At 43.1% G+C, this 15933-nt stretch overlaps 1 protein-coding gene across 1 annotated transcript in view; it reads right to left on the bottom strand.

Annotated features, from left to right (window-relative positions):
* The window catches only part of dgkq (diacylglycerol kinase theta), a 153568-nt gene that overhangs the window by 102246 nt on the left and 35389 nt on the right, over nucleotides 1–15933 (bottom strand). The window contains exons 4-6 of the mRNA XM_078563460.1: nucleotides 13641–13766; nucleotides 12744–12897; nucleotides 9192–9278 (exon numbers count right to left, since the gene is read on the bottom strand). Coding sequence (XP_078419586.1) covers nucleotides 9192–9278; nucleotides 12744–12897; nucleotides 13641–13766 — 367 coding nt within the window. The remainder of the gene's footprint in view (nucleotides 1–9191; nucleotides 9279–12743; nucleotides 12898–13640; nucleotides 13767–15933) is intronic.

The following is a 15933-nucleotide window of genomic DNA, read 5'->3' as shown; positions in this document are numbered from 1 at the left end:
ACACAACGGGAGTTCCACCAGCAGAACTGCTTATGAAGTGTCAGCTCAGAATGAGACTGAGTCTCATATTTCCAAATTTGCCAGGGAGGGTAGAGGAGAACCAAGGTAATCAGAAAACAAGCCACAATTTGCATAGTAGAGCCTGGAAATTTATGGTAGATTAAGCCGTATATGTACGAAACTATGGTAGTGGTCTAAGTTCGATCCCAGGAATTATTGTCTTTGAGACTGGACCCCTTTTATTTCAAGTAGATGTGGAAAACCGGATTGTTCATAAACACGTGGATCACCTGAGGAGCAGGGAGACACTTCCATAGTCAGTGGTGCCACCAAGGAATGTTAGTGAACCCATAAGCACCAAAGTACCTGATCGACCTGTTATAGACATAACTGATGTCTCCATTGAATCAAATAGTGATGAATTGCCCGTGCCAAAAGAGGTACCAGTTATCACAGTTCCTGTTAGTGTCGACCCTGTCAGAGAGCCTCAGCCTATAGAGTTACGCTGCTCTACCCAGAACAGAAAACCCCCTCAACGACTTGATTCGTAATTACTGGACCTATGTATATAAGTAAATAATCTGAATTCATGACAAAGTTCCAGTGTGATTATTTCTAAGATTTTTGATATTGTTTTCTATTCACCTGTATAAAGTAATTTGTGTAAATAAGGAATGTAAAACAGGGATTTAAAGTGGGGGGGGAGGGGAAGATGTGGTGATTGTTGCTTTAAGGCCAGCCTTACTGAGTAAGGGTCATGTGGTCAGAGCAGCCAATCAACACCAAGCGAGGAGATGCTCATAAAGGGTGGGGTTTTCCTAGTCTGGATAATGTATTGTAGCCTTGCTAGAGGCCTGCAGTTAATCCAGCAACTCTGTAAATAAAGTTTGTTGTTCAACTAAAGAAGCCTCTTGGTAGTACATCTCTACACATTATCAACAGCAACCAATTATACTTTTTTCTTATTCAGTCACGGGCTTCATTGGCTGGACCAGCATTTATTGCCCATCCCTAGTTGCCCTTGAGAAGGTGGTGGTGAGCTGCCTTTTTGAGCTGCTGCAGTCCATCTGGCGCAGATGCACCCACAGTGCTGTTAGGGAGGGAGTTGCAGGATTTCAACCCAGCAACAGTGAAGCAACAGTGATATATTTCCAAGTCAGGACAGTGAGTGACTTGGAGGGGAACTTCCAGGTGGTGGTGTTCCCATGTATCTGCTGCCCTTGTCCTTCTAGATGGCAGTGGTCGTGGGTTTGGAAGGTGCTGTCGAAGGAGCCTTGGTGAATTCCTGCAGTGCATCTTATAGATGGTACACACTGCTGCTACTGTGCGTCAGTGGTGGAGGGAGTGAATGTTTGTGGATATGGTGCCAATCAAGCGGGCTGCTTTGTCCTGGACAGTGTCAAGCTTCTTCAGTGTTGTGGGAGCTGCACTCATCCAGGCAAGTGGGGAGTGTTCCATCACACTCCTGACTTGTGCCTTGTAGATGGTGGACAGGCTTTGGGGAGTGAGAAGGTGGGTTACTCATCGCACAATTCCTAGCCTCTGACCTGCTCTTGTAGCCACAGTATTTATATGGCTGGCCCAGTTCAGTTTCTGGTCAATGGTAACCTCCAGGGTGTTGATAGTGGGGGATTCAGTGATGGTAATGCCATTGAACATCAAGGGATGATGCTCAGATTCTCTTTTGTTGGAGAAGGTCATTGCCTGGCACTTGTGGGTGCGGATGTTACCTGCCACTTGTCAGCCTAAGCCTGGATATTGTCCAGGTCTTGCTGCATTTGGACATGGACTGCTTCAGTATCTGAGGTGTCGCGAATGGTGCTGAACATTGTGCAATCATCAGCGACCATCCCCACTTCTGACCTTATGATGGAAGGAAGGTCATTGATGGAGCAGCTGAAAACGGTCGGGCCTAGGACACTACCCTGAGGAACTCCTGCAGTGATCTCCTGGAGCTGAGATGACTGACCTCCAACATCCACAAACATCTTCCTTTGTGCTAGGTATGACTCCAACCAGCGGAAAACTATCCCCTGATCCCCATTGACTCCTGATTTGCTAAGGCTCCTTGACGCCACACTCGGTCAAAATTCAGTACTGGATGAGCAGAAATTCAGAATTGAATGGACGGGAGGCAGATAAAATTCAACATGGAGAAATGATTCATTTGGGTAGAAAGTACATGGAGAGACAGTATAAAATAAAGGGCACAGGGGGTGCAGGAGCAGAGGGACCTGGGTGAATATGTGCATAAGTTATTGATGTTGGCAGGATAGGTTGAGAGCGCGGTCAATAAAGCATGCAGTATCCTAGGCTTTATTGATAGGGGCACAGAGTATAAGAGAAAGGAAGTTATGTTGAGCTTGTATGAGTCACTAATTCGGCCTCAGCCGGAATACGGCAACCACATTTTATGAAGGATGTGAAGGTACTGGAGAGAGTGCAGAAAAGATTCACGAGAACGGTTCCAAGGATGAGGAACCTCAGGTATGAAGATAGATTGGAGAAGTGAGAAAAGGCCGAGAGGAGATTTCACAGAGATATTCAAATCATGACAGGTCTGGGCACACTAGATAGGGAGGAACTGTTCACACTCATGAAAGGATCGCAAACAAGACGCAACAGGTTTAAAGTAATTTGCGAAAGAAGTAAAAGTGATATGAGAAAAAATTCTTCACACAGTGAGTGGTTAAGGTCTGAAATACACTGCCTGAGAGTGTGATGGAAGCAGGTACAATTGAAGCATTCAAAAGGAAATTATTTGAAAAGAAGGTGCAGCGTTAGAAGGAACATACCAGCATGTGAATTAGGAGCAGGATAAGGCCACTTGGCCCCTCAAGCCTGCTCCTCCATTCAATAAGATCATAGCTGATCTGATTGTAACCTCAACTTCATATTCCCGCCTACCCTCGATAACGTTTCACCCCCTTGCTTATCAAGAATCTATCTACCTTCGCCTTCAAAATATTCAAAGACTCTGCTTCCACCACCTTTTGGGGAAGAGAGTTTCAAAGACTCACAACCCTCTGAGAGAAAAAAGTTCTCTTCATCTCTGTCTTAAATGGGTGACCCTTTATTTTTAAACAATGACTCCTAGTTCTAGATTCTCCCACAAGAAGAAACATCCTCCCCACATCCACCCCATCAAGGCCCCTCGGGATCTTGTATGTTTCAATCAAATCGCCTCTTCCTCTTCTAAATCCCAGCCGATGCAAGCCTAGCCTGTCCAGCCTTTCCTCCTAGGACAACCTGTGCAGTCCAGGTTTAAGTCTAGGAAGCCTTCTCTGAACTGCTTCCAAAGCATTTACATCCTTCCTTAAATAAGGTGACCAATACTCTACACAGCACTCGAGATGTGGTCTCACCAATGTCCTGTATAAATGAAGCATGACTTCCCTACTTTTGTATACAATTCCCCTCACAATAAACAATAACATTCTATTAGCTTTCCTAATTACTTGCTGTACCTACAATCCATGCACTAGGACATACAGATCCCTCTGCAATCTCTCACCATTTAGATAATATGCTTCTTTTTCATTCTTCCTGCCAAAGTGGACAATTTCACATTTTCCCACATTATACTCCATTTTCCAGATCTTTGACAACTAACTTAACCTAGCTACTTCCCTTTGTTGCCTCCTTATGTCCTCTTCACATCTTACTTTCCTACCTAACTTTGTGTCATCAGAAAATTTAGCAACCATACCTTCAGTCCCTTCATCCAAGTCATTTATATAAATTGTAAAATGTTGAGGCCCCAGAACTGATCCCTGTGGCACACCACTCGTTACATCTTGCCAACCTGAAAATGACCCGTTTATGCCTACTCTCTGTTTCCTATTAGCTATCCAATCTTTTATCCATGTCAATATGTTACCCATTACACCATGAGCTTTTATTTTTGACAATAACCTTTGATGTGGCACTTTATCAAATGCCTTCTGGAAATCTAAGTACAGTACATCCACCAGTTCCCCTTTATCCACAGCACAAATTACTTCAAAGAATTCCAATAAATTGGTTCAATATGATTTTCCTTTCACAAAACCACATTGACTCTGCCTGATTATTTTGAATTTATCCGAGTGCTCTGATATAAAGGCTTTAATAATAGCTTCTAACATTTTCCCAATGACAGATGTTGTTAACTGGTCTATAATTTCTTGCTTTCTGTCTCCCTCCCTTTTTGAATAAATTCACTATTTTCTAATCTAATGGAATCTTCCTCGAATATAGGGAATTCTGGAAAAATAAAGCCAACACATCAATTATCTCACTACCATTTATTTTAAGGCTCTAGGATGAAGTCCATCAAGACCTGTGGATTTGTCCAACAATTTGTTCAGTACCGCTTCCCTGGTGATTGTAATTTTCTTGAGTTCCTCCCTCCCTTCCATTTCCTGATTTACAGCTATTTCTGGGATGTTACTTGTATCCTCTACAGTGAAGACCGATGCAAAATACTTGTTTAATTCAGCTGCCATCTCCTTATTTTCCATTATTAATTCCCCAGACTCACTTTCTATAGGATCAATGCTTACTTTGTTAAATCTTTTCTTTTTCAAATATCTGTAGAAACTCTTACTATCTGTCTTTATGTCTCTAGCTAGCTTTCTCTTGTACTCTTAAGTTTTTCCCTCCTCATTAATCTTTTAGTCATACTTTGCTGTTTTTTTTTATATTCTGTCCAATCTTCTGACCTGCCACCCATCTTTGCGCAATTATAAACTTTTTCTTTAAGTTTGATACTACCTTTAACATTTTTAGTTAACCACTGATGGCGGGTCCTCCCCTTGGAATTTTTATTTCTCGTTGGAATGTATCTCTTCTGTGTATTCTTAAATATCCCCTTAAATGTCTGTCACTGCATCTCTGTTGACCTTAACCTAATTTGTCAGTTCACTTTAGCTAGCTCTACTTTCATGACATCATTATTGTCCTTATTTAAGTTTAAAATACTAGTCTTACACCCACTCTTCTCTCCCTCAAACTGAATGTAAAATTCAATCATATTATGACTGCTGCTACAAAGGGGTGCCTTCACTTTGAGGTCATTAATTAATCCTATTTCTTTGCACAGTACCAGGAATTGTATAGACCGCTCTCTGGTTGGTGCCAGAACATGCTGTTCTAAAAAACTATCCTGGAAACATTCTATGAATTCCCCATCTAGGCCAGCTTTGCCCATCTGATTTTTCTAGTCTCTATGCAGATTAAAATGCCCCATGATTATCGCTGTACCTTTCTGACAAGCTCCCATTATCTCTTCCCTTACATCCTGTCCCACCATGTGGTTACTGTTACGGGGCCCTTACACCACTCCCAAAAGTGACTTCTTGCCTTTATCATTTCTCATCTCTACCCAAAACGCTTCTACATCCCGGTTTCCTGAACTTAGGTCATCCCTCTATATAGTGCTAATATCATCTTTAATTAACAAAGCCACCACTCCACTTTTTCCTAGCTTTCTGTCCTTCCTATATGTCACGTACCCTTCAATCTTCAGGTCCCAATCTATGTCTCTGTAATGGCTGTCAGACTGTACTTATTTATTTCTATTTGCACTATCAGTTCATTTGTATTGTTTCAAATGCCACGGGCATTCAGATACCATAAGACATAGGAGCAGAAGTAGACCTTTCGGCCCATCGAATCTGTTCCGCCATTCAATGAGACCATGGCCGATCTGATAATCCTCAACTCCACTTTCCTGCCATATAGAGCCTTTAGTTTTGTCCTTTTATTATTTTTGTAACCTCTAGTCTTATCTGCTGATTTACTTTTAGATTTGTACTCTCTGTCTCTTCCTGTCAGGGTCTGTTTGTCATCTTCCATGTTAATACCTTTCTCTCCGCCCTTGTCTCTACTCTTTGATTTCCCACACCTTCCCAAATTTGATCCCTTGCCTCCACTATTTAGTTTAAAATCCTCTCTACTTCCCCAGTTATATGGCTCGTTAGAACACTGGTCTCAGCAAGGTTCAGGTGCAGACCACCCCAATGTTACAACCCCCACTTCCCCCAGCTCTGGTGCCAGTGCCTCACGAACCAGAACCCACTCTGCCACACCAGTCTTTGAGCTACGTGTTTAACTCTCTAATCTTATTTACCCTATGCCAATTTGTTCATGGCTCAAGTAATAATCCAAGGATTTTTACCTTTTGAGGTTCTGCTTTTTAATTTAGACCCTAGCTGCTCATACTCCCTCAGCAGAACCTCTTTCCTAGTTCTACCTATGTCATTGAAACCTACATGGACCACGACAACTGGGTTCTCCCCATCCCACTGCAAGTTCCTTTCCAGCCCTGAGCAGATATCCAAAACACTGGCACCAGGCAGACAACACAGCCTTCTGGATTCTTGCTCTTGGCTGAGGAGAACAGTGTCTATCCCCCGACTATACTGTCCCCAACTGCCACTACATTCATTTTTGCTCCACCTGCTTGAACGGCTTCCTGTACCATGGTGCCTTGGCTAGTCTGTTCATCCGCCCTGTAGACCTCGCTTTCATCCACACAGGTCGCAAGCACCTCAAACCCGTTTGACAATTGCGAAGTCTGAGGCTCCTCCATTACTGTCCACTTGGTTCCTTTACCTGCCTCACTCACAGTTGCACCCTCCTGTCCCCCACCACTGACTAAAACAGATGACCCTATTCTAAGAGGTGTCACCGTCTTCTGGTATAAAGAGTCCAGGGTCTTTCTCCCCCTCCCTGATGTTGCGGAGTGTCTATGGTTCGTCTTCTAGATAATTCTGATCCAGAATTCCTCTAGCTGCTTACAAATTCTGCAGACATGTTTGTCCTGGATTGTGTTGCTGTCCAGGACTTCCCATATTCCACAGCTGCAACACAACACCTATACTGCCATTGTTACTTTTGTTATTTAATTTAATTGAATTACTTTCTTACTCAACTTAGAATAATTCCTATGTATACTACAATTTACTGTATTTATTAAATGCTAGTACCACCTTCAACTAAGAATTATACGTTTCTTCTTTCCTAATTGGCTAACCAGTTACTCACCAACCAGCTGCTTCCACTGCACTGAAGTAAGAAAAAAGTAGAAAAGAAGGAGCAACTCCTCCCCCTCACCAAACTCATATATCAGCTCTCTCTGCTTGAAATCTGCACTCCATTTGCAAAGCTGCATCCAGACTTCTATATTTATAGTCTTTGGAGCTGAGAAGGCAGGAGGACAGTACTAAGGAATTGCTCATTTGGAGAGCCAGTGCAGAAACGATGAGCCAAATGGCCTCCTGTGCTGTAACAATTCTGTGATTCTGTGGCATTTCCTCCAAATTAAATACTGGGAAGTCTGAAGCCATTGTTTTGAGTCCTCGCTCCAAACACTATTCCCTAGCTACTGACACTACTCCTTGCCCTGGCAACAGTCTGAGATTAAGCCAGTCTGTTCACAACCTTGGTATCACATCTGATCCCGAGATGAGCTTCCAATTTCATAATTGTGCCATCACTAATGGCACCTCCATAACATTGCCCAACTTCCCCCTCGTCTCAGCTCATCTGCTGCTGAAACCCCCATTCATGCCTTAGTTACCTCTAGACTTGACTATTCCAACATTCTCCTGGCTGGTCTCCCATATTCTACCCTCCCTAAACTTGAGATCATCCAAAACTCTGCCACCAGTGTCTTAACTTGTGGAAAGTCCCATCCCGTATCACCCCGCTGTGCTCACTGACCTACATTGACTGTCAGGCAAGCAACATCTTGATTTTAAAATCCTCATCCTTGTTTTCAATTCCATCCATGGCTTCTCTCCTCCCCAACTCTGTAATCTCCTCCAGGTCCTCATCCCTCTGGGATCTCTGCACTCCTCTAATTCTGGCCTCTTTATGATCCTCAACTTTAATTACTCCACCGTTACTGGATGTTCCTTCAACTGCGTAGGCCCCAAACTCTAGAACACCCTCCCTACACTCTCCACCTCTCTACTTACCTCCATTAAGACACTCCTTAAAACTTTCCTCTTTGACCAAACTTTTGGTCATTTGATTTGATATTTTAAGTGGCTCAGTGTCATTCTCTGTTTTACAATACTACTGTGAAGCATTTCATTATATTAGCGGTGCAATATAAATATCAGTTGTTGTTGGACAACATGAAGATTAAAGGAATTCACTTAAAAGGACAGGTGTGTGAAGCAGAACAAGTGAGCATAATTTTATTATATCGTTAGTTTTAAATTTCGCCTAAAGCACCAAATAGATTTCACACGTACGTATCTACACAATAATCTGTCCACAAGCAAAAAGCCTTCATTTCAGAATTTGTATTAAGCCATAATTTTGATGAATAGCATGATCCCAAGCAATGATTCATAAACTATTAAGTCAAAGATTTAGCTGTGTCTGGTATTATGAAGCTATTAATGTATATATTATTGGAAAATATGTTTCTTTTAAAATAGAGGTTTAGTCTGTGGGTGTGTCTTAATTGGATTAAAGCCAGCTAGTCTGGGTGCTTTGATGTGCACTAGTTTTGAGATGTAAGAGAGGTAGAGTGCACTTGCATTTTTTGAATAGAGCATTCAAGAAGGCGAGTGAATTCTGGCACCCAGCTAGCAGAGATGAAGCAATATGTTTATATTGCTAATAAAACTGTTACTATGAAAGAGGTTTTATTTTTAGAAGCGGCTGGTGATACAATGAGAATTTACATTCAATGAGCTGTGCTAGGTATATTTTCAGCAGTTTTGTGTGTGCAGGGCAGAGGCAATGTAAGATCAAAGCAGCTGTAAACCTCCGACTGTCTCCACAGGAACCAAAGTGAAAGGAACCTCATTTTCAATTCGTACGGTGAAAATGCTTTGCCTGGTGTCTGGTTAAGACTATGGGTTGCTGTTGCCTAAATGAAGATTAGTTCGGGAATTTGTTAAAAGGTATGATAGTAGTAATTTATTGTAACTTAATAAAATGTTTCATTTAGTTTAATATAAAATCTCTCAAGAACCGGTGGTCTGATTCCTGAATTTAGAGTTGCATCTCAAATACCACTTAAAATACAGGTTATGACAGTTGTTTAAAGTTTCCCTCTGAAATTTTTAAATAACTCAGCTTTACCGAAAGGCTGTCTCATAACACTGGTTTTATGAATCTTTTTATAAAAGATTCAAACATATTCCTCAACAGAAGTGGTTAGAATAAATTATAATAAAGTCGTTTACCTGAATCAGTTGTGGGAGCAGATTGCGTATCTTTATAGGATGCATGATTCCCAGTATCGGCATGATCATCATCACCATCGTTGACAACTATGGAAAGATAGCCACATCAGCCATAGGCTTTACACTGCAATTACCTTGGGAATACTGCATTATACATGACTCCCTAGCCTCTCCCCCATTCTCACCCACCCCCCACCCATACACACGCTCTACCACATGTCCCCACACACAGGCTCCACCACATGGCCACATATACACGTACATGCGCAAGCACATGGCCACATTACCAACTGCTCTTTGGACCATAACAAGTGCTGGGATCTAAGCATCAGGATTAGCAACAGTACTACAGAGATCCATTTACTTTCTAACACAGAATAGAAACCTCAGCCACTTCACTCAACTTAGATTAGTTTATGAAATATATCTTTTTTCATTATGTCTGGTTTTTAAACTGAAAATAAAAATGCTAAAATAAGAACAAACCAGAATAATTAGTTAGGCATGAAAAAAGGACTATATCTGTAAAAGTTACAAAAGCTGCTGATACAGAATAATATTATCTGTAGAGTAACACCCAGGGACAAACAGCTTTGTAGATTAAATCAAAATTTGAAAATTGATTGTTCATCACCCAGTGGTGACGAACTCAGCTTTTCCAACTGTGTTCAGGTTTCCCTAAGGCAATACTTCAGAACATTTACCAAGTGGCCTTAAGTTTTAAACTTCAATTATTCAAGCTTGCTCAAAATGAATCTCTGAAATGCTAAAGCAAAATTTAGGCATGTTCAGAATAGGCCAAGTAGGAATTACCATCCAATAACAAATTACCACTGTTTAGTACAATAGTTTTAATACAGTGTCTGGTGCGTCCAACGTGGAACCAAAAACTTTATCCTTTTAATATTTTTTATTTTTAAACTGGACTTTTCTGTTGAACACAGGCAGGTTAAGATGGTTGACCCTCTATCTGGAAATTATCCCCCAGCAGTCTCCAGAACAACTCCGTTTCTGGAATGTCACACCTCGTTATGCCTAAGGAGCTTCTAACAGGTCTGGGACTGTACAGACCAATTTCAAAAGGAGCTACAGGAGGACAATTTGCATTTGATAAGCCAACCTTGCTGGTGGAGTTTGTGGGTCTGTTGAAGCAATGGCTTTCCAAACATCAGTCCCTCAACACGAATGGCACCCCTTTCAACCCATAATGGCTGAGACATTGTTAGACCTGAAAAGAAAGCTTAATTCCAGACGCTGGATAAGCATCTTTTATTGAAGTTACTGTGGAGAAGGAAGGTCACATGACCCATGACTCTGGGCTTTTGAGCAGTTTAATATTACCTTTATGAGCTGTACAGCCAGTCTGCTGTTTAATATCCAACTGGCAGGCCACACATAAGCAAGCTCTGTCCAGGTTGGACCACTGGCCCACCTGACTCTACTGGAAGATTTCATATCATCACCTATAGAACTGACGCAATCTCTGTGTGCCTACTTCATCTTGCAGCATCAACAACACCTGAAAAAGTGAATCTTACAACATCGATCTCCAGTCAGCTGACCATCGAATGCTGGCGTGAAAGACCTCCTCACTGGACTCTGACTTTGGGACTCTGGAACTCATGTGAACCAATATTCAGTTATGTGGTCCTTGTACTGTAAACCTCCTTTCCGCTATCCCTCCCTGTTCTTCGTGAATGCAGAGTGGGAAGTTGCGAACACTCCTTTTCGCAGGTTTTGAATGTGTACAATAAACGAACCTTCTGAGTTAATCTTAACTCGGGTTTGTTGTGGGATTAGGGCCAGATGGGATCTACCCCAGAGTACTGAGGGAGGAAAGGTTGGAGATTGCTGGGGCCTTGACAGAAACCTTTGTATCCTCACTGGCTACGGGTGAGGTCCCAGAGGACTGGAGAATGGCCAATGCTGTTCCATTGTTTAAGAAGGGTAGCAGGGATAATCCAGGAAATTACAGGCCGGTGAGCCTTACGTCAGTGATAGGGAAATTATTGGAGAAGATTCTTCGTGACAGGATTTACTACCATTTGGAAGCAAATGGGCGTATTAGTGAGAGGCAGCATGGTTTTGTGAAGGGGAGGTCGTGTCTCACTAACTTGATCGAGTTTTTCGAGGAAGTGACAAAGGTGATCAACGATGGAAGGGCAGTGGATGTTATATACATGGATTTCAGTAAGGCCTTTGACAAAGTCCCTCATGGCAGACTGGTACAGAAGGTAAAGTCGCACGGGATCAGAGGTGAGCTGGCAGGATGGATACAGAATTGGCTTGGTCATAGAAGGCAGAGGGTAGCAGTGGAAGGGTGCTTTTCTGAATGGAGAGCTGTGACTAGTGGAGTTCCGCAGGGATCAGTGCTGGGACCTTTGCTGTTTGTGGTATACATAAATGATTTGGAGGAAAATGTAACTGGGCTAATTAGTAAGTTTGCAGATGACACCAAGGTTGGAGGAGTTGCAGATAGTGAAGAGGATTGTCAAAGGATACAACGGGATATAGATCAGTTGGAGACTTGGGCGGAGAAATGGCAGATGGAGTTTAATCCGGACAAATGCGAGGTAATGCATTTTGGAAGGTCTAATACAGGTAGGAATTATACAGTAAATGGCAGAACCCTTAAGTGCATTGACGGGCAGAGGGATCTGGGTGTACAGGTCCACAGGTCACTGAAAGTGGCAACGCAGGTGGATAAGGTAGTCAGGAAGGCATATGGCATGCTTGCCTTCATTGGCAGGGGTATTGAGTATAAAAGCTGGGAAGTCATGCTGCAGCTGTATAGAACCTTGGTTAGGCCACACTTGGAATATTTCGTGCAATTCTGGTCGCCACATTACCAGAAGGATATGGAGGCGTTGGAGAGGGTGCAGAGGAGGTTTACCAGGATGCTGCCTGGTCTGGAGGTTATTAGCTATGAGGAGAGGTTGGAGAAACTCGGATTGTTCTCACTAGAGCGACAGAGATTGAGGGGCGACTTGATAGAAGTTTACAAAATTGAGTGGCATGGACAGAGTAGATAGTCAGAAGCTTTTTCCCAGGGTGGAAGAGTCAATTACTAGGGGACGTAGATTTAAGGTGAGAGGAGAAAACTATAGAGGAGATGTGCGGGGAAAGTTTTTTATGCAGAGGGTAGTGAGTGTCTGGAATTTGCTGCCAGAGGAGGTGGTGGAAGCAGGTACGATAGTGGTGTTTAAGAGGCAGCTTGACAAATACATGAATAGGATGGGAATAGAGGGATACGGACCCCAGAAGTGCAAAATGTTTTAGTTGACGGGCAATATGATCGGCACAGACTTGGAGGGCCGAAGGGCCTGTTCCTGTGCTGTACTTTTCTTTGTTCTTTGTTCTTATTAGTAATATTGGATCACACAAAAACCAAGGGTTTGGGAAAATAAGTCAACATTTGTTTTAAAAGCAACAAATTCAAAACACCTTCTGTTTATGGACAAATGGTAAGAGGAAAACAGAACTGTCTGAACTGACCCCCTCCTGTCTGTAACAACAGAAATAATCAGAAATTCCATAGTTTCTCCTGCTTGCCTTGTTCCATTTGTGCAGTTTCTGATATCCTGAAGCAGTGGAACTTGCTGAAGTTGCGTGCACATACACGCACACAATTTGGAGGCAATATCATGTTCTGCAACCTTCCAAAATTACATTCTGGTGTGAGGCTACTGTAGCAGTCAGCATGAACCTGTGGGAGAAGGAAGGTGCATTTCTTTATCTTCATATATAATAAAATTATAGCTTGAGTTTAAAAAGATAAAGGTTGTTTGGCCTACTCTAAGGCTGCTCATGTTACTGAACCTCGTCAATGCTGATGGTTGAGCCACACTGACGGAGAAAATAAAATTGCTTTTTCCCTCTGAGGATGATCAATCATGACATTCAATGAATAAACGCAAACTATGGCAGGAAATGGTCAGCTGTAAATCAATTCATTAAATAAATCAAGAAGAAATTCAAACATAATTTTTAATTTCGATCTTTTAAAAATTAATCTAAGTCAATGTTTGAGATTAGTAAAATTCATTGGTTATTTATGGCTCAGGCTCAGAATAATTTAGTAATTATTTACTGTTTGGGAGAACTCAGTAATTATTCAGGAGATTAAATTTTTTTTCATGTCAGGATCAGGAAAATTCATCAATTGTTAAAAAGGTTGGAAGCACTCCAGCTAGAGTCAGGAGTATTCATCAACTGCTTGGAAATATTGATTTCTTACTTATACATCAGGGTAAGGAGAATTCATTCATTATTTACAGATTATAAGCAGGTCATTTGTTTTAGCAGGAGTTATTAGATGATGGGAACCATGGATGGTGAGTCATCATGGCCTGTTGTCTCTACGCACTCCAAGAGGCGCAAAACCAGTTTACGTGTTATTTTAAGGCACATTAAGGACAGGCAACTCTGCTGATCAAACTGTTTACTTACCGTTGTCCCACACCATTCACATCTAATTCCTGATAACACTTCTGATGAGCCACATGACTTCTTACAGACATCACAGCGCGCGCTGGAGGAGAGATTTCCTTCCCTCCAGTGATGGTGATAAGACTCCTGACAAATGAACAAGTTAAAGTAAAGAGCTTTAATCTCACACTTTGAAAGATGTAATTAAGTGTTAAAATGCCTAAAATCTCTAATCTTAATCCAAAGAGGAATACAGTGCAGTAAACCTGTTAATCAAATAAAAAGCATTATAATTGAGATGTAAATTTCAATCACTATCTTGTTATAGTATCAACTTAAAAGAAGTGTCTTTTCCCAGGAATGATTCAATACTTAAATAAACTTGTGTGCCTTAATTACAAAGATAAAAACCAAAACAAAAATAGCTGGAAAAACTCAGCAGGTCTGACAGCATCTGCGGAGAGGAACACAGTTAACGTTTCAAGTCCGTATGACTCTTCATCTGACATTGGGAAGGACAGGGACCTGCTGAGGGCCACCCCACTGTCTTTGCTAACCACCCTCCACACCCCCATTCCGTGACCCCCACCCCACCCCACTCACCTATTGCCTGAGCCCTCGGTGATCCTGGATCTCGCTGCTGAAGCAGCTACTACTCTCGCTGGTACTGCCAGGCCATGCTCAGCTGTTGGGGCTCTAACTGGTCAGCAGCTCTCAGGGGCATTATTTCCACCCCAGAGAGCTTGATCTTTGGAAAGGACTGGCGCTACTCAGTTAAGTGCCTGACTGGCACTTCATTCTGGCAGGCCTTTCTGAAAGGAGGGGACACAAGACTCTCGCTGGCTCTCATAGACACTTACAACTTAGAAGGAGGCCATTCAGCCCATCATGTCCACACCATCAACAAATACCTGACTACATTAATCCCATCTTCCAGCGCTTGGCCCTGGAGGCTATGGCAACACAAGTGAATATGTTACCAGAGTTTCTGACTCAAACACCCTTTCAGGCAGTGAGTTCCAGACTCCCACCACCCACTGGGTGAAAAACTTTCTCCTCAAATCCCCTCTTAGTCTTCTACCTCTTACTTTAAATCTATGCCCCCCACCCCGGTTATTGACCCCTCTACTAATGGAAAAAATGTCTTCCTATCCACCCTATCTATGCCTCTCATAATCTTATACACCTCTATCAGGTCCCCTCTCAACCTTCACTGCTCCAAGGGAAACAACCCCAGCCTATCCAATCTTTCCTCATAGTTCAGACCCTCCAGCCCAGGCAGCATCCTGGTAAATCTCCTCTGCACCCTCTCCAGTGCAATCACATCCTTCCTATAATGTGATGACCGGAACTGCACACAGTACTCCAGTTGTAGCCTAACCAGCGTTTTATGCAGTTCCAACATAACCTCCCTGCTCTTGTATTCAATGCTCGGCTAATAAAAGTATCCCATATGCCTTCTTAACCATCTTACCTGCCCTATCTATCTGCCTTGCTGCCTTCAGGGATCTGTGGATTTCTCCAGCCAGCAGGTGAGACCCCTGTCACCTCTATGAAATACCACCCTCTTAGTGAGAACCAAGAGCTCCAGCCTTACAAGAGTTTCCCATGGGAAGGAGAGGGAAACTGAAGAGCCATCCTGTTCTGTTCATGTCGATAGTTCTGAGGCTGAGAGTGAGTTCCCTGCACGCCCAACTGATGCACAACAAGGTATCAGGACGGACAAAAGGAGAAATTACAGCAACCATCCTCCATATATTCATTTTCTGAGACACTGTGGCATGTCCTGGTGAAGTATTTAATATTGAAAGAGTCACGTGTCTCCTGGCAAAGACAGCAGATCGTGAAGGTGCTACGGTAATAGGTTTGTGGCTGCTTCCTGTGCACTGTCACAGAGCCTTCCCGCCCACTGTCACAGAGCCTTCCCGCCCACTGTCACAGAGCCTTCCCGCCCACCGTCACAGAGCCTTCCCGCCCACCGTCACAGAGCCTTCCCGCCCACTGTCACAGTGCCTTCCCGCCCACTGTCACAGAGCCTTCCCGCCCACTGTCACAGTGCCTTCCCACCCACTGTCACAGAGCCTTCCCGCCCACTGTCACAGAGCCTTCCCGCCCACTGTCACAGAGCCTTCACACCCACTGTCACAGAGCCTTCCCGCCCACTGTCACAGAGCCTTCACACCCACTGTCACAGAGCCTTCCCGCCCACTGTCACAGAGCCTTCCCGCCCACTGTCACAGAGCCTTCACACCCACCGTCACAGAGCCTTCCCGCCCACTGTCACAGAGCCTTCCCGCCCACTGTCACAGAGCCT

The sequence above is a fragment of the Cetorhinus maximus genome, chromosome 1, assembly GCF_964194155.1.
Source record: "Cetorhinus maximus chromosome 1, sCetMax3.hap1.1, whole genome shotgun sequence".
NCBI classification, from domain to species: Eukaryota; Metazoa; Chordata; class Chondrichthyes; order Lamniformes; family Cetorhinidae; genus Cetorhinus; species Cetorhinus maximus.
This window is presented reverse-complemented; position numbering and strand designations above follow the sequence as displayed.